Here is a 22,939-nt window from a genome sequence, read left to right as displayed (position 1 = left end):
TCCACGCGCTCGGGCCACCAAGTGAGGGAACTGAAGGAACTGAAGAAATTGAAGCGATTGAAGAAATTGAAGCAATTGAAGCAATTGAAGAAAGTGAAGAAAGTGAAGAAACGGCGGTGCACCTGCTAGGCAGGCAATCGGCAAGTTCGGCCTCACGTTACTTGTATCCGTGCACTACCGTTAGCCAGAGCCGCACAGTCTCAATAGCTACATGTAGTGCACTTTGTGGCTCAGGCCAGAAACATGGAACTTTCATCTGACTTCCTCTGGCACCTTTGGACACTCTCCGAGCCGCAGTTGCGCTCTGCGACGTTAAGACCAAGACTTGCCCGGTATTGGAGCCGATGAAGTCCATGTGAGGTCTCATTACTAATCTTGTCTAAAGCTCTAAACTTTTCGCTGCTTTGATAAACGCCTGTATCTTGGCAATATCTTGCTCTCCATCGGTCTCCACACCACTGCTCGTGTCTACCGCCACTATCCCTGATTTTGCAGAGCCGAGCGAGGATACAGCATCAACCACATTTTCCGCATTAAGCCCGCCGGCGAGAATGACACGAAGGCCTTCGTTATTTTCGAGCAAGTTCTTGACACTTCCCAGATCAAGCCGCTGACCACTACCTGACCCAGGATCGAGCAGTGACATTGCATGATAGCCTGTTGTTGCAATGCCAGAGTCTGTGGGCGTAAACTTATGAATTACAGGCACTGGTATGAGGTGTGCCCATTCCAAGGGTTCTATGCCATGAAGCTGAACGATGTCGAAATTGAGGAGTTTGTGCTGCTCGAGGACGTACTCTAAAGGTTGGTCAAGGAAGACGCCGACCAGCAGTGCGCGGCGAGGATGCTGAATGTGATGTCGTGCTGTGTGCGCGAAGAAACTTGTCGCTTTTTCGTCTGCCTCCGGCGTATCATCCGTGACTTGTGTCGCTGTTTTTGGTGTGCTGTGAACGGTCGCAGATATTTCGAGAGCGGTCTCGGTTGACACACATCGTTTCCGGCCTTTGACGATAATCATTCCAATTAGGTCTGCTCCTGCTTCGATCGCAGTCTTGGCAGCCTGCGCGCTTCTCGTACCACAAATCTTCACCAGCAGCTTTTTTTGAGCTTTGGCTTTTATCGCTGCCCCATTGCCATTGCCACCGAGAAGCTCCGAGATGAATTTGGCAGTATCGTGCGCACGCATCAATGCTTCACCAACAAGCACTGCTCCGACACCTGCTTGCTGATATGGGAGGACATCCTTTGGTCCCGCTATACCACTCAGCGCGCAGAGAATGGTCTCCTTTGGCACGATACTCATGAGACGAGTAGTGGTGCCCATATCGACTTCGAAGCTGGTGAGATTGCGATTGTTGACGCCGATGACCTTTGAGCCAAGCTTGACCGCCATCTCTGTCTCCGCGACTGTGTTGACTTCAACGACAGGCTCCATGCCTAGAGACTGGGAGTATTTGTACAGTCTTGTCAAAGTCTCTTCATCAAGCATCTTGACAATGAGCAAGACTGTGTCCGCACCGGCAAGCCGAGCCTCAAGGATCTGATATTCCTCGAAGATGAACTCTTTTCTTAGAATAGCAGGCCTGTTTGGCATGCCCTCTAGGGCTTGGCGTACGCTTCGTAAGTCGTCAATGCTGCCTTTGAACCACTCTGGTTCTGTGAGCACCGAGATAGTGCTTGCGCCTGCCAGTGCATAAGTCTTGGCTTGCAATGGCGCGCAAGCTGAGATCTGAATGATGCCTTTGGAAGGGGAAGCACGCTTGATTTCTGCCATGAGAGAGAGCTTGAAAGGAGATTGACGCAGGCGGTCTGTAAAAGATATCAGAGACGGTGCAAGCTGAAGAGCATAGGCGGCTTGTAGGTCTTCTGGGCGTTGTGAAGGGATCTGTTTCTGAGCGGCGACGGCAACACGGCGGTAATTGTAGATACGCTCCAAGATCGACGTTTTCTTGTCTTCATTGGAAGCAGTGCCGTTCGAGACGGTCTTGGTGCCATTTGTGACAACTCGCTGCGATTCAGTCTTCAGCTTGGCATTTTCAGCCCAGGTGCCGCCTTGCATACGCAGAAAGTTCTTGAGCATAGTCCGGCCCTCAGCGGTAAGGATACTTTCCGGATGGAATTGAACACCCTCCACCAGCAGTTCCTTGTGACGCACTCCCATGATAACACCTTTGCCGCTATCGGGACCGGATGCGATCCAGGATGATACCTCGAGACATTCTGGGAGGGTAGGATGTGTGCCGGCAAGAGAATGATATCTTGTGACAGGCAGATCTTGTGGAAGTCCGGCATACACGCCCTTGCCATCGTGCGTCAATGGAGAAGTCTTTCCATGCAGGATTTCTCCTGTCTGCTCCACTACGCCGCCGAAAACAGAGTAGATGCATTGCTCGCCCATGCAGACACCGAGCACAGGTATTTTGCCGGCGAAGTGCTTGATGGCATCTTTGCTGACTCCAGAGTCCGTTTCTGGGTGCCCTGGACCAGGACTGATCACCAGTTGGGTCGGGTCAGACTTGATAAGTTCTTCCAGAGTAATCTGATCGTTCCTGACAACTGTTACGGTCGCCCCTTCCAAGACCAGATACTGGTAGACATTCCAGGTAAAAGAGTCGTAGTTGTCAATCAAGACGACATTGCCGGCGGTCGTGATGGGATCAGCAGGCGCAGGGTGCTGAGGCGAGTGATCGATCAAGTCCAATGTGGCCATTCTGTGGCTGTGCCCAGAGTGAGCAAAGGGCATGGAAATAGGTGATCCGGAATGGGACTCCAGTCTGAGCCACAGCCTCTATATCCCACCCTGCGGGCGTGGAGGGTTACTGAAATCGGAGTGCTCGGTGGTATGTGGTGCCAAGTGCCGCGCCTAGCAGTCATACAGTCGATTCGGTGAGCCTTTGGAAGTTTAAAGATGCCTCAGGCGTCTTCTTCCGGCTTGAGCTGGCTGGGTGGGCCAAGGCGTGAATACGAGAAGAATGACTTCCAGCACATCAAAGCCGATTGGCTGCCGAGCTCGCCGCGCCGTGCCGTGCCGTGCCGTGCCGTGCCACGCGAAGACGCGTCCGACCTCGTCGCGACGGGACAGCTGTGACACGCACGACATATCTATATAGCAGCAGCCAGAGACACTCGCCGCCATGCCGCCGCCGCCGCCCAGCGACAAGATATACAGCGCGACTTACAGCAATGTATGCGCGCTCACGATGCGATTCGTACTGCGTTTTCTAGTTATCCGCTGACACGCTATTCAACGCCAGGTACCCGTCTACGAATACAATGTCAACGGCAACCATATTATGCGCCGGCGCTCCGACGACTGGATCAATGCCACCCATATCCTGAAGGTCGCCGACTACGATAAGCCCGCGCGAACGAGAATTCTTGAGAGAGAAGTGCAGAAGGGAGTGCATGAGAAGGTGCAGGGTGGATACGGAAAGTATCAAGGTGCGCCGTATCGCTCGCTCGGCATAGACAAGAGATGCGCTTTACAGTTTGCTGATCGCGAAGCATGGCATTGTAGGCACATGGATTCCGCTTCCAGACGGCCGGGAACTGGCAGCAAAGAATGGCGTTCTGGACAAGCTCAGGCCCATTTTCGACTTTGTCCCGGGCGATAGAACTCCACCACCTGCGCCCAAGCATGCCACCGCCGCCTCCAATAAGCCTCGAGCACCCCGAGCACCAGCTCAGCCCAGAAGACAGCCGGGTAAGGAAGATATGGATCCGCCTGCCAGAGCTGGCACTAAGCGTAGCGCAGCATATGCGAATGTCCCTGATTACGACCACATGGACATGCATGATGATGGTACTCCAGACAACGTGACTACTGTGTCGGATGCATTTGACGACTTCGACCAAGCGCAGTATACTGGCGGATCTCGCAAGCGGCGGCGAGTAGAAGACACCTTGAGCCCAGCCGACAAGGAGCACCAACTGTGGGCGGATGAGCTGCTGGATTACTTCATGCTTGCGGATAACTCTATGGACGCCTTACCCAATGCCCCGGCTCCTCCGCCCACCGTTGATCTGAACCGGCCGATTGACGACAAGGGCCATACGGCACTTCACTGGGCTTCAGCAGTGGGCGACATCGAAGTAGTCAAGGACCTCATACGGAGAGGAGCTGCCATTGATGTCCCGTCCAAGAGCGGCGAGACACCATTGATGCGGGCAGTGCTCTTCACCAACAACTACGACAAGCACAACATGGAAAAGCTGGCTGGGCTGCTTATTCGAACGGTCAATATGCAAGAATGGTATGGGAGCAGTGTCTTCCATCACATCGCTGGCATTACACAACGCAAGAGCAAGTACGCGTGCGCTCGATATTACATGGACTGCATCCTTACCAAGATGTCCGACCTGCTCAATCCTGATCAAATTGAGCGCATTTTGAACATGCAAGACCAAAACGGCGATACTGCCATCACGATTGCAGCGAGAAACGGCGCTCGAAAATGTGTGCGAAGTCTCATCGGAAGAAACGCGGCGGTAGACATTCCCAACAACATTGGCGAAACGGCAGATCAATTGATCGTCCAGCTCAATCGTCGTCGGCAAGAGCGGCATAACCAGCGCCAACTCTCATCTTCTCCTTTCCAAGGCGACCATCCGGATGGAGGCATGATGCCTGGCGGTCCAGTGCAGTCTCACATGGCAGGTCTCGGTGACATGAATGGCGGCATCATGCTCGATCCGCTGCTGGCACAGTCAGCAATGAATGGAGCTCTGCAGTCATCACTTGAGAGCACATCCTCAAGTGTGTACAAGTCGGAGGCAGCGCTCGCGTTGACATCTGCCATCATTCCTGACATCTTCGACAAGATGAAATCACTTGCGAGCACATTAGAAGCAGAAATCAGCGAGAAAGAGCTCGAGCAGGTCGAAGCTGAACGAGTCGCGACTACGAGAGCAGAAGAACTCGACCTTCTAAAGCGGCAAATGGACGAGCTACGAACGAAGGAAATGGAGCAGCTCGATGGCACAGAAGGCGACGATCAACTTTTAGCAGAACTCGATGCACTCATGAAAGAATGCGAAGACCTGACCCAAGCAGAAGACGACGCAGAACTTAAAGACATCCTCAATCGGGAAGAAAAGAACGATACTGGCCCACCTGACGAAGACCTAATGATGGACGACGAAAACGACGACCAAGTCAACCACAAACTCGCTCTAGTTCGCGAACTGCACTCGTTGGTGGAACAACGTCGAAAGCTGTTCAAGACCATCGTCCAGAACCTCTCAGTGGCTGGCTTAGGCGACAAGCAAGCAGAATACAAGCGACTCATCACAGGAGCACTCGGTGTCCGAGAAGAAGACGTCGAAGACATGTTGCCCGAAATCGTCGGAGAACTCGAATGGCATGCGGATGCGGATGGTGGTTTGGCGTAGGATTCCAAACGTGCCACCCCGTTCCGTCATGTTTCGGAGTGGTTGAGATGTCGTGGGTCGTTGTATGCTGGCATGTCTCTGCCGGGAACTGGATTCATCACGCCGAATGCGCCTACCAAGGGCCTCATGAAGCGGTAGGTAGTGGGGGTGCGGATGGCTGTTTGTAGATGTTTGTTTGATTGATTGATTGATTGATTGATTGATTGATTGATTGATTGATTGATACCTTGCTTGAGTTCGTGGCAGAGCGACGTGATTGCTTACTTATGCCTTCAGATAGGCTGTTATGAAAGTTATGTTCTTTCAACGCCTCATGTCGCGGGGTATTATTATTTTATGCAGGGCAGCATGCCATGTTTCGGACAACGAACCCATTATTATTCTCCGGCCTCCGTGAGAGAGACAATTACGATGACAAGGGAAACAGAGTATCGAATATTGAATATAATATTCTTTGATATAGACCTATCTATGCAGCAGGCTGCAGCAGAGATGAAGAACATCTCTCCACTACCGCATCTCGCGAATTGCGAGTGGTCTATCAGTTCAGTGCACTTTCCCATACGTAGGCCGTGACGGCGTACATAGATCGTGACACCCCATCGGCGCGTGATGTTACGCAGCCTCCAAGCACAAGATGATAAAAAACGCCGCATTTCCTTTCTTCCCAAGTTTCCACCAACGCCAGTCCGAACCAAATGCTATGCTTCCGAAATGCACAGATGAAGTCTCCTCACCACGTCACCGAGCGTGATTGCCTCCATGCTGCCTCTGAACTTCTGCGCGAATCAACTTCTCCACCAATTCCTCGTTTGGAGTGTCGTTGCTCGCGCGATTACTCCTCGCTCCAGCAATGATGTAGCCTTCTCCTCTCTCTAATTCCAGTGGCGTGACGGGTCCAGGACTTCCCAGAGGAACCAAGCGCGGGCTGTCGGGCTTGCCAGGCGACGGGGCTTTGAGCGTGGCACTCAGCATCTCTCTTTGGTTGAAGTACAGTTGCTTTTGTGCGTCGCTGTACATGCTCTGATGGGTACGAGGTGAGATGGGAGCGTGAGGCGATGAGGCGTGCGAGTTGCCGTCTGGTGTTGAGTTTTTGCTACTCGGGTAGTTTGCTGGGTGGAAGGAGGGTAATTTGAGGACAGCAGGTCTTTGGCTGCTGTTCTGTCGTTGATGCATTGTTGGGCGTTGAGGTGGAAGTTGTAATGTGTCGGAATGCGAGGATGTCTTGTAGGCAATGCCTGGAGACAGAGGTGATGTTGGGCGGATCGAAGGCATCCTTCGACGTGAGAGTGGTGACAGCGGTAAGTGAAGTGAAGGCGCGTGTGGATGCGCTCGAGAGGACATCACCTGCTGCTGCTTGCTTGGTTCCTGGTCAAAGAAAGTCTCGGGTTCCACGAAGCTGGGCCTTCCTGCCTAGTGACTAATCTTTGCCCTGCTCTTTCCCAGCTTTCATTATTGTGGGCATGATCAAATATTTATTCGTTCAGTGAGCGCCACCATCTCATTTCAATGCCACATGACGCCCGCTTGGCGATCGATTCTAAAGTGCCATTATCCTGACGAGTATGACGCTGCGGCTCGGAGATACTACAGTAGGTAATACATCCAAGGTAGCGGGGTACTTATGTCAAATGCAGCCAACACGCTAATATGCCGCGATTTTCTTCAAGGAAATACAATCACACGGGCCCAAAGCACTGGCAAGAGAAGCGGTCAAGCGCGCGGCTGTGGCGGCTGCGGTACAGGTCTGTTGTCTCCATTCAACGCCGTTATCGCAGCTACAGTACGTACAGTACGTAAAGTCTTTGATACCACAGTTCTAGCAGCGTCATCCGACCTAATACTGCGCTGCTCTTGTACTGCCTGGCACGTTCCTTGTTCAAGACGCTGCTTCACAGCGTGCATGTCCTACTCAAACGCCCTTTCGAAGATCTGCGCAAGGATCTTCGGCAATTATTCAGCGCGTTGTGCCTGCTTGCTTCCCTGCCTTTGATATCTGAAAGGCCCTGTTTCATGCGATGCACGAGATCCCAAGACCTGCCAATGTCCCTTGGGCACTTCACGGAAAATGAAACCTTTCTTGAGGATCCAGTGTACAGTCATGAGGTGAAAAGGCGGTCCGCCACCTCGCATGAGCAACGCAGGCTTGCATGAGCCTTGTCGCCATTGTCAGCCACAACCGCGTAGCCGCGGCCTGTATCCTTGCTACTCACCACGCAGGGCAGGTCACTCCGCTGTTTCGGTTATCCGCCAACGGTCGAAGTTTCTTGGACATGCGGTAAAATTTGTAGCATGGGCCAGTCGAGGACCGCAATGCCGACCTCCAGCATGTCCATCTGAAGGCTTGGAAGTGCTGATGAGAGTGCCGAGTGTCTCCGCAACCAGATCACATGGACTTGTGCATGAGGATTATAGATTACAGCTCTGACATAAGCGACATGCAAAGCAGCGAGTCCACCAGAGCCTTGCCAGGCGAACATGCCGAATACAATCAGATGCACATAAGCGATCATTCGGTAATATTAGTTCTGCGCTACGACGATATGCGGCTGCCAGCGAAGCTCGGCTGGAACATGTCGACGCGAAGTGATATGGGAATAGCGACCGGGAATGGTTGAGCAATTGAGGATTGAAGCAGGTGTTGAACGTTGAGACATCTGCTGTATCGGCTAGATGGAATGGCCCTGCTCGTACGAGATGGTAGGCGATTATGCGGTTGCATGTTCTTCAGTCAGAGCCTCCATCGCTGATCGTAAGACTGCCTTCTCACCTCACCAGTTCCGAAATAAACCGCAAGCTGCTCAAGTATCAATGCTCCTGTGGTGCTATTAACGAAAAGCCCTTCCGGTCTCTAGATCGAGCGTGATTGCAATACTCTGTGGCACTGGCGTATTTGGCACGGGTGGTGAAGGACTTTCCTCTGCCTCTTCTGCTCCAGTGAAGTATAGATGACCATCTTGACAGAGCCTGAATCGATGTTCCCGGATGCTTCATGCGAAGCCGATACCGCGCGTGTTTGACGCTATATGGCCGATTACGTGGCCCAAAAAGTACACGGCGACTGCCAGTGACGGCTGAGGGCCATGAATTTCTCGTTGCGCATTCAAGCATGCCAGGTCTCGCCTATACAGATTCAGTCAAGATGTAGACCCATTCTCTCGAATGATCTTTATGACTCCGCCGCTCAATGTTGACTACGCTTGTCATTTCGCTTCCCGTGGTCTTGCCTTGAATGCCCGGTCTTGAGTCAATCCTGCTGCTCGGCAGTCGCATACCACAATGGAAATCCTCACAGTAGGTCGCATAGAGCGCCGCCATATGCGAAGCTAGATAGCATCATGCGACGAGAGAAAAGATGCGATGGTGGGATGTCGGCATTGGGAGAGCGTCGTCGACCACCTTTGCGGCAACTACCCGCGTTGTGCAGGCAGGTGCGAGTCTTGGCAAGCGCACTTGACATTCCGAGCTTGCTTGCAGCCTCGACTTTTCTCGTCACGCTCGAACAACAGAGTCACCCAACGACAAGATGCCTTTCGTAAGTTGTCTCCCTAATACAGCCATTGCTGAGCCCGTCAATGGGTTGGCAAGCTGAGAGGTCGACGCAAGATGCTTCGGAGCTAGGGATCTGAAGCGCAAATTGCTGACCGTGGACGTATGTGCAGACCAAGTTGGTCAAGAACAACGCCTACTTCAGGTGAGTACAGCATCGCACAACTCCTCTCACTGACCGCAGAACACTGACAATGCTGTGTATAGTCGCTACCAGACGAAGTACAAGCGCCGCCAGTCAGGCAAGACCGACTACTATGCCCGCAAGCGCTTGATCACCCAGGCCAAGAACAAGTACAACGCACCAAAGTACCGCCTGGTCATCCGCTTCACCAACAAGGACATCATCGCCCAGATCGTCTCCTCTGAGCTCACCGGCGACAAGGTCTTCGTCGCAGCCTACGGCCACGAGCTCAAGCGCTACGGCATCACCCACGGCCTCACCAACTGGGCCGCCGCCTACTGCGTCGGTCTCCTCATCGCCCGCCGCGCCCTGAACAAGCTCGAGCTCGACGATACCTTCACTGGTGTTGAGGAGCCAGATGGAGAGTTCGGCCTCACTGAGCCAGAGGAGGTTGACGGCGAGACGCGCCGCCCATTCAAGGTCTTCCTCGATGTCGGTCTCACCCGCACTTCCACCGGTGCCCGTGTCTTCGGTGCCATGAAGGGTGCTTCCGACGGTGGACTCTACGTTCCACACAGCGAGAAGCGTTTCCCAGGTTACGATATCGAGACCAAGGAGCTCGATGCAGAGACTCTTCGCAAGTACATCTTCGGTGGTCACGTCGCTGAGTACATGGAGACTCTCGCCGATGATGACGAGGAGCGCTACCAGTCTCAATTCAAGGGCTACATCGATGACGAGATCGAGGCTGATGGTCTTGAGGAGCTCTACGCCGATGCCCACAAGCAGATCCGTGAGGACCCATGGAAGAAGGCTGAGGATGATGGCGAGCAGAAGAAGAGCAAGGAGGAGTGGAAGGCTGAGACCAAGAAGCACATGCACAAGAAGCTCACCCGCGAGGAGCGTCGCGAGCGTGTCTCCCAGAAGATCCAGGCTCTTGCTCAGGAGTTGTAGGTGGTACTCTCCTGGCTTGGCAACGAGCAATTTTCGACGTGAGTTTACGGAAAGGCGTATTGTGTATCCTGCGTGTCAGCAGCAGCATGGGCGGCGTTTAGCTGTGGTCTGGTCTGGTCCTGGTCACACTGATCGATGATGGACTGTGAATGTGAAATGATACCAAAACCTTTCCGTGGTCTCCACTGCTCTTCCTGTTCATTCTTCATTCCATATTCTTGTCCTTGATACTGAATCAAGTGAGGCGAGCATTTCATTGCATATACATCTACAGCTTGCGCCGTCGTATGTGTTCTGCACATACTTTTGCAGAAATCTCCCTCGTCGTATGCTGGTAACGACAGGACGAACAACAATGCCCCAGGCTATGCCATCGCCGCTCGCTAAGTCCGAGAGAGAAATAAATACAATAGGAAATACAAAATGAGCACATCTTTCTCATGTGCATGTGCGGGTGCGATGCAATCCCTTCACACTCAATCAAGTCAGTCAGTCAGTCAGTCAGTCAGGTCTGCTGTTCCTCAAGGCGTCGGCCTGTCCTGCGCGACATTCATTCGCGCCTTCATTTGCGAGTCCAAGAACTCCTCCCATGCCTGCGGATCTTGTTCCTGCAACTGTCTCAAATCATTCAAATTCATTCCAATTTTCCTCAAAGCAGAATCCCAGCCGTCGTGCTCAACAAGACTCTTGAGCTCTGGTCCAGATATGCTCTCGATTCTGTCTTGCAGTTGATTGAGTCGTGCGACTTCTTCCTCCTTGGTCCAAGGAGTTTTGACGGCGTCCACAGATGGCGAGTCGACGACGTCGCGACGCATACGTTGGCCGAGACGATGGAGATGACCCTCTTCCATACCAAGAGCGCGTGAAGCAAGGGAGACGTCGCTGTTGTGTCGTGATACAGCAGGGCGAAATCGGTGGTGCTCCTCGTCGAGGTCTTCCTCATCGTCGGAGTGCTTGAGCACGACACTGGTGTCGAGTGAGAGAGGAGCGGGTTCGGTCGATGATGTTGTGGATGGTGCTTTAGGCGACGCAGGTGTGATGCGAGTTTCGGGGTATTCTTCTTCGAAGCGAGAGATCATGCTCTGTAAAGTCTGATCCAGGAAGACCAGTCGTCGATATGCCATCTCGTCCCCACCTTGCGCTGCTTCTTTCACCAGAGCGGGCTGGAGTCGTGTCCGAATCTTCCTTGCGCTCTCCAAGAGATTCTTGGACATCTTCTTCGCTTTGCCGCGCTGCTCTTCTTGGAAGCCTGCAGATGAGCTGGGCCGATCTCGAGGGGTCCTGATACCTGCGATTGGAGAACCCGGAATACTACTCCGACGCAAGTCGTCAGCTTTCTCGCCAAGAACATATTGAAGTGCTTTGACAACGCCAGTGCCACCAACAATGTAGTCTCCATCTGGCGCTGCAGCATCGTTGTCGTGATTTTGGCTGCCGCCTTCAACGTGGCCAACCAAATGATAGAGGACTTCTGGGACGGCGATCTCCTTGACTTGCTGTTCTCCGCCATGAGGCTGAGCTAGTGAAGCAGCTGCGCTTGCGGTAGCAAGTGGTGGATCGCCGGTGGCCTCAGCGATGGCGAAGCGCTCCATATTTCGCAGCGAATAGGCAACAACTTGCTTGGCAAGCGCTTTGACGACTTCGCTGTTGTCTGCGCTCGGCACCTGATGTACGTCAGTCTCTTCTTCGCGGAAAGCAGCGGGATTTTAATCTACTCACATCTATGTCGATACAGATCAAGGTATTGGAAACCCGCACAGCAGCCATGAAGCTAGCATAAAGCGCACATGCCTCTTCTTGGCTTTCTTCGTCTTTAGCCGCAGCAAGCGCGGTGAGCTGTGGGTTTTCCAGAATATTGACGTGAGCCAGGGCAGGACCTTCAGGCAGCACATCAGCAAGAGCAATGGCTTGTTTCGAGCTCATGCCAACATCGGCGAGGTGGATGCGCTTCAGGTACTTCATCCGACCAATGTAGTGCCGGAGGAGCGAGATTGTGCCATTGTCCTGCCCGCAGAGGTCTGGATTGTGACTGAAATCGACGAATCTGAAGTTTGGTAAACGCGCCAAGGCCGAGAAAAGCGGCTTCACAGACGCTGTGTCCAGATTGCAGCCTGCAAAGCTGAGACCCCAGCACGATGTGCCGGGTCTGTCCTCTAGAGCCTCTGCGATGAGTCCAAGCTTTCCACGAAGATCATTGCCGCCAAGATCCAGTCCACCACAGACGCCAGAGCGTAAGTAGTGCAGTATGTGATCCAGACCCTCGTCGTCCAAGTTGTTGCCTCCAAATCCAAGCCTGTTGATGCCAGACATAACAGCGCCATCAACAATCTTTCTGATCTGAGGTGCCGTTAAGCCGCACTCGGACATGATCAATTCTTCGAGCTTGCTCCCACCGAGTCTTTGACTGATGCACTTATAGAGAACCTCGGCGGCATCGAGATCGTTGCCAGACCCAGGAGGTGCGTGCTGTAGACTCTTAATTGGTGTCGCATGTGTGCTTGCCGGCATCGTGTCAGGGAAGTTGATCATCGACAGGTCAATGGCTTTAATGGATCGACACATGTAAAGAAACAAGCTGATGTGTTTCCATCCAGTGCGTGTGATGCGCGGGTTGTTCTTGAGATGGAGTTTCTCAATAACGCCACTTCGTTCCTGGTGAGGCTTGAATTGCTCTACCTCACGATGCCGTGGTTCCGAGTGCTTGCGCTTCGTAGGTCGTGGTTTCGTCGCTGCAAGGAGACCAGCCAAGATGCAGCGGAGGCCCTCGTCGCTGAGATCGGCGTCCTCAAGAAGTAGTTTTTTGACAGGTACCACAGCAAGCCAGTCGCCAAGAGTGATCATGTCTGCCAGCTGCAGGCGAGAGCCTGTTAGGTCTAAGCAGTGCACGACTCCAGGTTCTAGAGGAACGCAGCAGGTCGGGGACATGAGCTGCTCGGTGATGCGCTTCAAGATTGGTGTTTCTCTCAACTGACAACATCTTCGATAGATGCGCACCGGATCGGTCGTAGGTCTATCGCGTTTCGAGGCGCTGTCGACTGCTAGGTGTGCAGGATCATTGGTGGGTATGGGTTTCCTCGCAGGCACAGAAGATGGAAACGTATCGGTATCCAGATCGTTATCGGCGTCCATGGACAGCTCAACCGGTATCGAGCCATTCTCTTCTGCGCGTCTTCTACGTTTCTCCTTCCGCTCTTTTCGCTCCTCTTCAGATCGCTTCTTCTTTTCCTTCTTCCTGCTGGTGCTACTCTGCTCGTCCAGACTGCCAACTGGTGGGCTTACGCTCGTGCCGGTCTGCCCATCGAAAGATTCACTACTGCCGTTCTTGCTGTCTTTCGGGATGGGTAGCGGTTTCCGCTTGATCTCGCTCTTGACTTCTCCTTCTTCATCCTTCTCTTCTTGCAATGCTTTAGGATGTTTCAGTGCTTCGCCTTCGGCCCTTTCCTTAATCTTCGCATTCTTCTTTCTCTGCTGCTTCCCTTCGTCGTCCTCTTCTTCGTCCTTATACTTTGGCCCTCCCGCAATTTCAACGTCCACGCAGAAGGAGACTTTTCTGAGTCTAGCAGGATCCATTTCCGGCACAAGACATCTTTCGCGGTTGGGGTCCACATTTAGAACTCTACGTTCGCACATACCTCCCTTGCCCTGTAGCTTCGGCGTAACTCCAACTTGAGAATTAGCAGATATCTTCCGGGTCAAGTTTGAGAAGAACGAGGACGATGAAGACCTGGGCGCCGATGGAACGTACGGCTCGGCAGCTTCGCCGTTGACAGCGGGAGATGCTCCATCTACTTGCACTTGAGATGGCAGCGTCGGCACCGGTCCCGGACGTTCAGGCGGCGATGTACTTGAGGAAAACTTGCTGCTAATGTTGGAGATCCATGAGGAACGGCGAGGGCCACTCTTTCCATCGCCACTCAGTTTCTCGTGGCTGCTACGGTTCAGTAGACTCGGTCGTTTCGAGTGTCCTTTCGCGAAGCTATTGCTGCTTGGAGTGGCAGTCGTCGTATCCTTGACTGGCTCAGATAAGGCAGGCGGCGTGACTGGTCCTGGGAAGTAAGACGTGCGACTCCCATCTTGCACTAGCTGTAGACTCGGTGGGGGCGAGGCGGATTGCTTCTTCTGCCCATGTCCATATCCATAACTGTCGGTCTGTGGTGGCGTCTTAAGAGGACGGGGCGTCGTAGAGGTCGAGGTCGAGGTCGAGGTCGAGGGTGTCTTGCGATGTTCTTGGCCTATACGTGCTTCAACCAATGTCTCTCTGCTACGCTGTGCATATCTTGCATACCTCTCATCGACTTAGGGTTCGTTAGCCAGCTGACGTCTATATCCATCTTGTTGAGGTCGCCGAGGCTGTCGCATCGCGCAATCGCCTTCCAAGAGTACTGAGTCCTGCTTGGAGTGTTGTTCACAGAAGAGGGCGGCGGAGTAGTAGCAGTAGAGGTGCAGCTGTCGCTATCCCACTCATCGCATCACAAGTGCAGAGGCCTGCTCTGCTGGATTGGCAGAGGCATCCCATCACGCTTCGAGTCTCGATGAAAGTCGCTGTCGCTGCTAATAAGTGGAGCCGACGGTAGTTCCCGCATCGGTGGCATTATTATTTTTCCGCTTTGGCCCGCGGGCCCCCGCCGCGTGAAATCGAATCACCGGACGCAACCCTGCACATGCCGTATCTATTAATCGCCCCTCCAGCCACGGCCCACGGCTGAGGGACGTTCAGTACTGTAGGAGGGAGGCAATAACAGGATTACCGATCGCTGGAATAGCCTTCGCCTGGCCTTCCGCCGACGAATACAAGGAGATGATCCAGAGCCTCCGAACCGGCAATGGGAAGTGCTTACTCGTGACCTTTTCAGTGCTCTATACGCCATCGCATCTCAGGGAAGCTCCGTGGATGCCTCAGGTTCTGCCAAGATCCGGCTAAGCCTACAGTATGCACATGCGGCACATCCAGACCTCAAGGTTCACAGTGCACCCAGACGAGCCGTTGACGCAAAGCAGCACCGGCCACAGCAATCGACACAGCTTACTTTTGCGACAGGTCAGCGACGCCACAGTTGAGACCACATTCCCCGACTTCTCCCTTCATCGAGGCCCATCTGCTTCATCTGCAAGAGAAAATGCTATTGCTATAGCCAGTTCCTCGTCTTCCTCCCTATTATCATCGAACCACGACTCTGCACTCCGCCATCTTCCTTCCCATGTAAATGAGCCAAGTGTCGGACTCGATGGGAGTCGTTCATGTCTTGGTACATCGACTTCCACTGGAGCAAGCCGAGAGGGACCAGGCATGGTAGCTTGGTCTTGCGAAGCAGGTTGTGGTGCTGCTGATAGAGGTGACAAAGGAGGGTGTGGTGATTCTTCAAAGCAAGGAGACTCACGTACTGAGCTCAATCGCGATGGGCCAGCCCTTGTCAGCTTCTTTTCTCTAGATTTTGATCGCGTTGTGGTCGATTGCGGTCTAGGATTGACTACAATTTCAAGACTGCCTCGAGGACGAAGTACAGCCGGATGCTGGATCTGTGTTGCTCGAGGTGGCATTTGAGTTGAAGGCAGTGGCGGTGTTGCTTGTGGATACGTTGCCCTGTTGCCGGCATTGCCAGGCTGCTGTATGCGCTGCTGGCTGTGTGGACCTCTGTGCTGCTTTGGCTTTCTAACATGTGCTGGCATTGGCGGATAAGCTGAAGATTGTGGGAGTCGCATGTTGTGATCGGCTCCAGGTTGGGCCCGAGATGCCTGGGTGCGAGGCGGTACCAGAGATTGGAGGCTGCTTCGTGGCGATTTGCCTTCCATCTGAGCTGCTGTTTTCAGAGTTGAGATATGATTTGCGTGGGAAGCTGGGCCTGGACCCGGGCCCAATGTTGATGGCACATCTCTGGAGCTACTTCCTGCTAATCGGCCTTCCTGATCATGCTGAAGAGATACGCCGCTGTTTCGTTTTGGTTCCTGGAGATGGTCTCTGTTTCCGCTGCTGCTTCGGTTCTCGCGAGATAATGATGGTACTCGTATCGCGAGTGGCGATGCACTGAGACTCGCAGGTATTTGTGCTTGTGGGGGAGTAGGAGGCAAAACGACTACGTGCGGTACGATCCCAGCTGCTTGAGGTGGTATTGAACCGAATGTGGTGTGCGGATGGTAGGCGGTTTGTGTTCTTTCAGTATCTGGACCTGTTGTACTTGTTGCTGACATTGGCTGCAATTCTGACGATCCTCTGCTATCCTGAGCCAGCGGCCGATAGTCGCGCGCAAACATGCTTGGTGGGCGATAGAAGTCGCCAACTTCCCTGATCACTTTGAGCATTGCGCTTGCTCTGCGTTGTTTCTTGTGCTCTGCCATGCCTGATCGCCTTGCAACACAGACTAGCAGGATAAGGGCCAATATTGACACGAGGCATAGCACAATGACGCCAGCTATCGCGAAGGGATCTTGAATGTTCATGACTGAAATCGTTGAAGGATAATGTCATGAAGAAGGGATCCTCAATAGCAAAAGGGGAGATAAAAATTGTACTTGCCTGTGCCATCCCAATTCCACCCGTTCATATACTACTATCTATCTACTTAGTGCGGGCGGAGACTGTAAGACATAGCTCCCCAGAGCCGCAAGACCTGTTTCAGAATTGCCACTGAAGCATGTCGCCATCCTCAAGCCCCTGGGGATGGTCTTGGGCTTACTTGTCTCATAAAGCTAGACATCGCGGAGTATTGCGCAGTCTAAGCCGCCATGTAATCAAAGGCTACCTTCATCAACGTACCTTCGCAATGGGATCTTAGTGTGATTAATGGCCCTCTTGAAGCTTGTCCAGATCCTCCTCTGGGATGTCGGAGATATATTATTCTTCCAGGAAGTTTATAAGATCGAGCACCCAATACTGGCAGTGCCAGTTGCCACTTCCAATCGTTGTGTCCTTTGCGAGGGTCTTGAATTTGTCATACTGCGTGGAAGAGATATAACGTACCTTGACTGTCTCAATGCGAGTTTTTGAAAACTAATACCTACTTAGTAGAGAGATTAGATAGAGGCGATAACTTACGGACACTGGCCTGTTCTTCTTGACCCTCGCTTTCTCAACTCGGTGTCATTTTACAACAACGACAATGGTGCTCAACCGGATAAATACCTTGTGAGCTCGTCTTACGGGCCGGGTGCTCTTGTTGCCACCAGCTTCTTTCGGATGTCATCCTCTGGCTTCAGCTCCTTGCCCTCGATCGTCGCTACCAAATGCTGCGTTGACACCACCTCCTGCGTTGTGCGCTTGAATTGGGCGTTAGGCTCGATTTTAGCCTCTCGCTCTATACAAAAGGATCTCTAGATGCAGCCGGAGTTGTTTTGCGAATATCGCGAAGCTGCAGAGAGACCGGAGCGACCGCAATGTAATGCACCCCAGCGGACCTGCTGAATTGGACATTCGGCTCGATTGTAGCCTCTCGCTCTATACGAAAGCATTTCTCGATGTAGTCGGAGTCGATTTGCGAGTACCGCGAAGCCGTTGAGAGACCGGAGCTACCAGAATGTGATGCGCTCTAGATCTCTCTCAAACTGGAGGTAAGCTCGACTCAAGCCTTCGACTCTATGTAGCAACCTTCCTCGAAGTAGCTAGTGTTGCTTTGCAAGTATTACGAGGCTGCGTAATCCAAAGAGCGATATTGATGAACCCCAAAGAGCCTATGGCTGGCGTCAGTAAAGTGTTTGAACACGATGTTGTTTGTGGAGATGTACCTCCCAGCTTACATGGAACTGCTGTTGTTATCTCCTCCGGCCTTCCCTAGGCCAGATTTACTTGATGTAACTGATGTATTAGGAAGAAGGACTAATCTATGTAGAAGTCCGAAGATGAAGTGCAGCAGTTGCAGCCTTAGGCATCAGGCACGTGATGGACCCTAATACCTGGACACACACTCTAAGTCACCCCCTTAGCACGTACATATCGCTATAGAATGAAACAAACATATTAGCCATTTAGTTAGCAAAGCAAACAGGAGGGTATTAGGTAATCAAACAAAACAGGTAAACAAACTAGACTACTCTTAGGTCAAACAGACAAAGCAAACAAAGGCCCTCCTTAGTATTTAGTAGCTAGCTTCGCAGCGTTCTTAATAGCGGCCTTGCAATCTACTAGGTTTAGTTATTTAACAAAGCGGCCGTACTTAATCTTATTAAGCGGCTTAGTAAAGCTATCGGCTATCTAATTATATATACTAACCTATTAGACTATAATAGAACTATTAGTAATCTTCTCTCGGATATAGTAGACTCGAGTATCTATATGCTTCGTACGGCCATTAATGCTAGTCGACTTAGTAATAGCAATAGCGGACTAATTGTCCTCGTAGAGCGTAACTAGAAGAATATAGCCCTTATAGCTAATTTCCTTTAATAAACGAGCTAAGGCAACTACTTCCTTAGCCCCTATAGTAAGTTAGACATACTTAGCTTTAGTTAACGATAGTGTAACAAGCGTCTAGCGGCCGGACTTATATAACAGAGGTCCGCCTACAATAGTAAAGTAGAAGCCGCCTATAAAGCGACGAGTAACTAGATTATTAGCCTATAAGGCGTTATAGTAACTAGCGAATTTGAGGTCGTTAGCCTCGTTCTAATTGCCTTAAAAGCGCATACTACGGCTTAGAGTACTAACTAGGTACTTAATTAGCTAAAGAAGCGCGGTATAATGCTCCTCGGTCGGGTTAGAAATAAATCGTAATAACAGGCCGGTAGTATAGCAAGCATCCGGCCGAGTAATTATTGCTAGCTAGAGGGCTTTACTAACACCCTCCTAATATTGAGTCTTGAAGGCGGCACTAGCTGTATAGCCTTTAGGTATACGCTAAATCGATGTCTTAATATAGCGAGGCGCTATTAGAGTAGCTAGACCGACATAGCTACGCATACTATATTTCTTACTAAGCCTATTCAAATAGGCATCTTAAACAACGTGAATAGTGCGCTAACCGCGGTTACGGATAATCCGCATGCCGAGATAGTAGTATAGGTCGCCTAGTTCTCGTATACTAAAACGGTCCTTTAGTAACTAAGTAACTGCTTCTAGTGCTAATAGGCTATAGGCGATAATAATTATATCGTCGACATAGATAACAATAATAGAGCCGCTAACGACGTGTTTAAACATACACACATTAGCTATTATCGGTATAAAGTCTAGGCTCTTTAAGTACTTTCGAAGCTCTTCGTACTATAGCATTAGCGACTGTTTGAGACTATATAGTGCCTTTAGCAATAGGCAAACCATACCCTTTCTACTACGGTCCTTAAAACCGTGTAGCTGTTCGACGTAGATCTTATACTTATTACCGATAAGCGTATTAAGGAAGGCCGTTAGAATATCGTACTGCTTAGCCTCTAGGTCGTAATAAGCGATTAGTACAAACAGGGCTCGAAGCGTGCAAGGCTTAGCGACAGCCGCATAGGTCTTATTATAATCCTGTCCTTCGACCTGTATAAAGCTACGAACAACCTAACGAGCCTTAAACCGGCTTACATTTCTATTAGCGTCTCGCTTAATAGTAAAGACCTAACGACTACGAACAACCTTCCTGCCTTCTAGCACCTCTAACCGAGATATATAAACCTATATATAGTTATTAATTAGTAACTTGTATTTAGCCTCGCAAGCTTCCTTCTACTATAGCTAATATAGCGACTAAGATGCTTCCTTATAACTCTTCGGAATAGGGATAGTTTCTTTAGGCTTGTCGGACTGCTTAGCAATATAGTAGGAGGCTATAAAGCCCTTAATATAGGCTATCGGCATGTTAGCTATTATACGTCGAGTTAACCGCTTAATACTACAATCGGCTAGATAGCTACGCAACAGCTTACGAGCGCTCTTATTGCTTCGTGTCTTGCGTATAGAACGACTACTAACGTTGTCTAGTCGCTTAAACTTAGGCAGCTAGCTAGGCTCGCCCTTCTTAGCGTTTAGATTATATACTAGCTCTTCCTCGGCTAACTAAAAGCTATCTTTATTACTTGAAGCTAGTAGTTGAACGTCTAGAAGGTCGTTATCGATTGGCAACGGATTAGCGACCTTATCGGCTATTTCCTGTATAGGTCCCTATTTAGGCTGTTCTTCTTACTAAGCTAGAAGCCGCTAGACTATACTAGTAGCCTCGGTAGGCGACGGAGCCTCGTTGCTTATAGAATTGAACAAAGCCGGCATAATAGACTTAAGGGTAACAAACTCGTTCTTAGAAGGGTTATTAGGATTAGTATATAGATCTATACTATTTAGAAGCAGAAGGTTACTATCTAACTTAATAAACTAAACATCCTTAGAAGCGATAACCTTATATTAATTAGGCAGGTAGATTATATACTTTCCAGAGTCTACAGAGCCCTTAGTATAGCTAACTAGCTTGCTAACAAGACCTCTACTATCTATCTTCTTTCTACGAGCGACACTGTAATCGTATATAATAGCAGTACAGCTATACGCTCGAAGGTGCTAAAGACGCGGCTGTGTTCGTAACTAATTGAGCTCCTTAGCGACAATAGTATATAGGCTTCCTCCGTTAGCGGTTAGCGTAATATTAAGGACCTATATAGCGGAGGTAATAGCATATAGCTATAGGAACTTAGGAAGATTAGCCTGCAGCATTATCTTTCTCGTAGTCGTGTATACGATGTAATTGCTAACCTTAGCAAGGCTATTCTAAGTAGAAGAATAAGGAGCTGTAACCTATAGTATAATACCCTCGTCTCGAGCCTAATTTAACAGCTAATTTCCGCCGTACTTACCCCCTCTATCGAGGCGGTAGATTAGGATCGAATAACTAGTCTATATACGGATATATACACGATAGTCCTTAATAGCCACTATAGCCCCTAACTTGAGCGTACTAGTATATTCGTGTCGATAGCCTAACTTAGCGTATATAAACAGTGTGAAATAGCGCTCCTATAACAGACTAGGATTAGTAATAGTAACCATATCTACACAGACAATATAATAGATCGTAGATAGTCGTACGCGTAGCAGCCGATTGTATTCCTTATGTAACATAGCTATGCGACAGGCAATGCAGTTGCGGAAGTCCTTCTTAGCACTAGTAATAACAATCTAACCCTTAGATTCTATTCGTAACAGCTTGCGGTAATAGATATAGCTATATCGTAGATGCCACTCTTCTATTATACCTGCTAGCACCCCCTTCTTCGATAGAAGCGCAATAACCTAGCTATCCGGACTAGAGGTTGGTATATACAGATAGGGGAGACTATTCTTTCGGTATGTTTAAGCAACAGTAACCTTAGAGCCGTTAACAATAGTAAACAGTACTCGCTTATTATTCCGATAGAAACAGCCCTTGTCGGCAAGCTTCTTAGTAGACAGAAGGTTAGCTGCTAGACCTAGAATATATAGTATATTAGACAGCTTTATACTGCTTATACTACGCTTATTAACAACCTTAGTCTAAGCTATACTAACTATCGTAGCGTACTTCGTATTGCTACTAAACCGGACAGGAATATAATAGCCTTTATATTTAATAAGTAATAAAGGGTCGTTAACTATATGTATACTAGTACCTAAGTCGACAACCTAATTAGTAGTACGAGTGCTAGCCGTAAGAGCCGTAGAAACCTGGTCGCTAATAGTAACTATAGTAGCGCTTGCAGTAAAGGCGTAATTGTAGTTTAGGTCTAATAACACCCCCGGGGTAGCATTAGCCGTATATAGCCCCTAAGTACTATTCTAACTAGATAGCGGTTATTGCTATTGTTGCTATGCAGTTAGTCTACGCTACTGCTATTGCTGCTATACCCCCTTCTTCTTAGCCTTCTGCTATTTACGACGCAGTCGGTCTTCCTCCTTTAGATAAGAGTATTTAGTATAGTAGCGGTTAGAAGGGTGTAACCCTTAATAGTAGGCGCACTTCTTACGGTTAGACTAATAACTATTCTAGTTGTTTCTACTACGACTACGACTATTGTTGCTATTTCCGCGGCTACTACGACCGCTATAGTTCGAGTTACCTCGACTATTGCTATTGCCTTGTAGTTACTAGCGCTAGAGGCCGAAGAAACTATTATATTAGGCCTAGTTTAACTAAGCTACATTCTTATTAAGCAACGCGCTAATAATGTTGTTAAGTGTGTTATCGTTAATAGTATACTCGGAGGCGCGTATCTGCTCTCGGCGCATCTGTGCGAAAGCCTCGTAGAATAGAGAGATCTGCATAATAAACATATAGACAGCCTAGTATTAGCTAATAGCCAATTTGGTATCCTTTAAGGCACTAAGCTTCTTCTTGTACTTATTACAGAACTTCTTAATGTCCTTGCTATTATACCGAAGGGTAATATATTCCTAGTAGAGCATAAATTTAGTAGACCTACCTTTACTAGTGTATTTCTTATATAGGTAAGTCTATACTTCCTGCGATATAGCGAGACTAAGTAACGACTACTAAACCTCGGCGATATAGTTAGCAAAGATCTACGTACGCGCTAATTGATCTTTTGCTTCCTATTTATCTTGTCGGTCTTTAAACTCTAACTAAGTTTTAGAAGACAACTTAATATTAGGCTTTAGGCGGATCCCCTAGACATAGCGCTATACCTGTATGCCTTTAAGGGCACCCTTAGCGGCATAAGACTATAATAGATAATTCTCCTTATTCTTTAGCTTAGGGATGTTGCTTATATAAGCGCTAGCAGAAGTTGTAGAGGGAGCTATTACAGATAGCGACGGCGATAATATAGAAAGAGACTTTAGACTTGTCTTAAGGGGCGGCCGATAGGCGCGCCTATGTTCTAGTATAGCGGATAGCTAACACTGTTATTAGGAACCGGTATAGCGGACAGCTAATACTAATAGTAACCGACTCGAGTCTAGTACCTACTAGAATACTCGAGAGCGGCGGCGGCGACGGTATTAGTATTAGCGCAATTTTTTTTTAG

The 22,939-nt window shown here is 50.0% G+C and overlaps 6 protein-coding genes across 6 annotated transcripts; 2 read left to right on the top strand and 4 right to left on the bottom strand.

Moving 5' to 3' along the window:
- Positions 1-379: 379 nt before the first annotated feature.
- MYCFIDRAFT_28473 (uncharacterized protein) lies at positions 380-2,710 on the bottom strand (the record flags this gene model as incomplete). Its single annotated transcript, XM_007921682.1, has 1 exon — positions 380-2,710. The coding sequence occupies one exon, from the start codon at positions 2,708-2,710 to the stop codon at positions 380-382; it is 2,331 nt and encodes a 776-aa protein (XP_007919873.1).
- Positions 2,711-3,254: 544 nt separating this feature from the next.
- On the top strand, positions 3,255-5,391 carry MYCFIDRAFT_129526 (uncharacterized protein; the record flags this gene model as incomplete). The annotated part of the gene is made up of 3 exons (XM_007922840.1): positions 3,255-3,441; positions 3,518-4,458; positions 4,744-5,391. Coding segments are annotated over 3 exons (1,776 nt in total), but the record flags the coding sequence as incomplete, so codon positions are not given.
- Positions 5,392-5,750: 359 nt separating this feature from the next.
- Positions 5,751-6,684, bottom strand: MYCFIDRAFT_209576 (uncharacterized protein). The gene has a single exon (XM_007922839.1). The coding sequence runs from the start codon at positions 6,664-6,666 to the stop codon at positions 6,133-6,135; it is 534 nt and encodes a 177-aa protein (XP_007921030.1). The 5' UTR covers positions 6,667-6,684; the 3' UTR covers positions 5,751-6,132.
- Positions 6,685-6,866: 182 nt separating this feature from the next.
- Positions 6,867-7,904, bottom strand: MYCFIDRAFT_169449 (uncharacterized protein; the record flags this gene model as incomplete). The annotated part of the gene is made up of 8 exons (XM_007922838.1): positions 6,867-7,012; positions 7,075-7,138; positions 7,179-7,254; positions 7,288-7,387; positions 7,416-7,547; positions 7,572-7,596; positions 7,622-7,744; positions 7,782-7,904. The coding sequence occupies 8 exons, from the start codon at positions 7,902-7,904 to the stop codon at positions 6,867-6,869; spliced, it is 789 nt and encodes a 262-aa protein (XP_007921029.1).
- Positions 7,905-8,896: 992 nt separating this feature from the next.
- On the top strand, positions 8,897-10,206 carry MYCFIDRAFT_54807 (uncharacterized protein). The gene is made up of 3 exons (XM_007921913.1): positions 8,897-8,926; positions 9,054-9,085; positions 9,148-10,206. The coding sequence occupies exons 1-3, from the start codon at positions 8,918-8,920 to the stop codon at positions 10,016-10,018; spliced, it is 912 nt and encodes a 303-aa protein (XP_007920104.1). The 5' UTR covers positions 8,897-8,917; the 3' UTR covers positions 10,019-10,206.
- On the bottom strand, positions 10,177-15,104 carry MYCFIDRAFT_201217 (uncharacterized protein; the record flags this gene model as incomplete). Its single annotated transcript, XM_007922837.1, has 3 exons — positions 10,177-11,682; positions 11,738-13,862; positions 15,046-15,104. 3 exons carry the CDS (start codon positions 15,102-15,104, stop codon positions 10,540-10,542), a joined length of 3,327 nt encoding a protein of 1,108 aa, XP_007921028.1. The 3' UTR covers positions 10,177-10,539.
- Between the last annotated feature and the right edge of the window lie 7,835 nt (positions 15,105-22,939).

This window comes from Pseudocercospora fijiensis (genome assembly GCF_000340215.1).
Source record: "Pseudocercospora fijiensis CIRAD86 unplaced genomic scaffold MYCFIscaffold_1, whole genome shotgun sequence".
NCBI classification, from domain to species: Eukaryota; Fungi; Ascomycota; class Dothideomycetes; order Mycosphaerellales; family Mycosphaerellaceae; genus Pseudocercospora; species Pseudocercospora fijiensis.
Note: the sequence above shows the minus strand (reverse complement) of the source record. Positions and strands in the feature narration are given on the sequence as shown.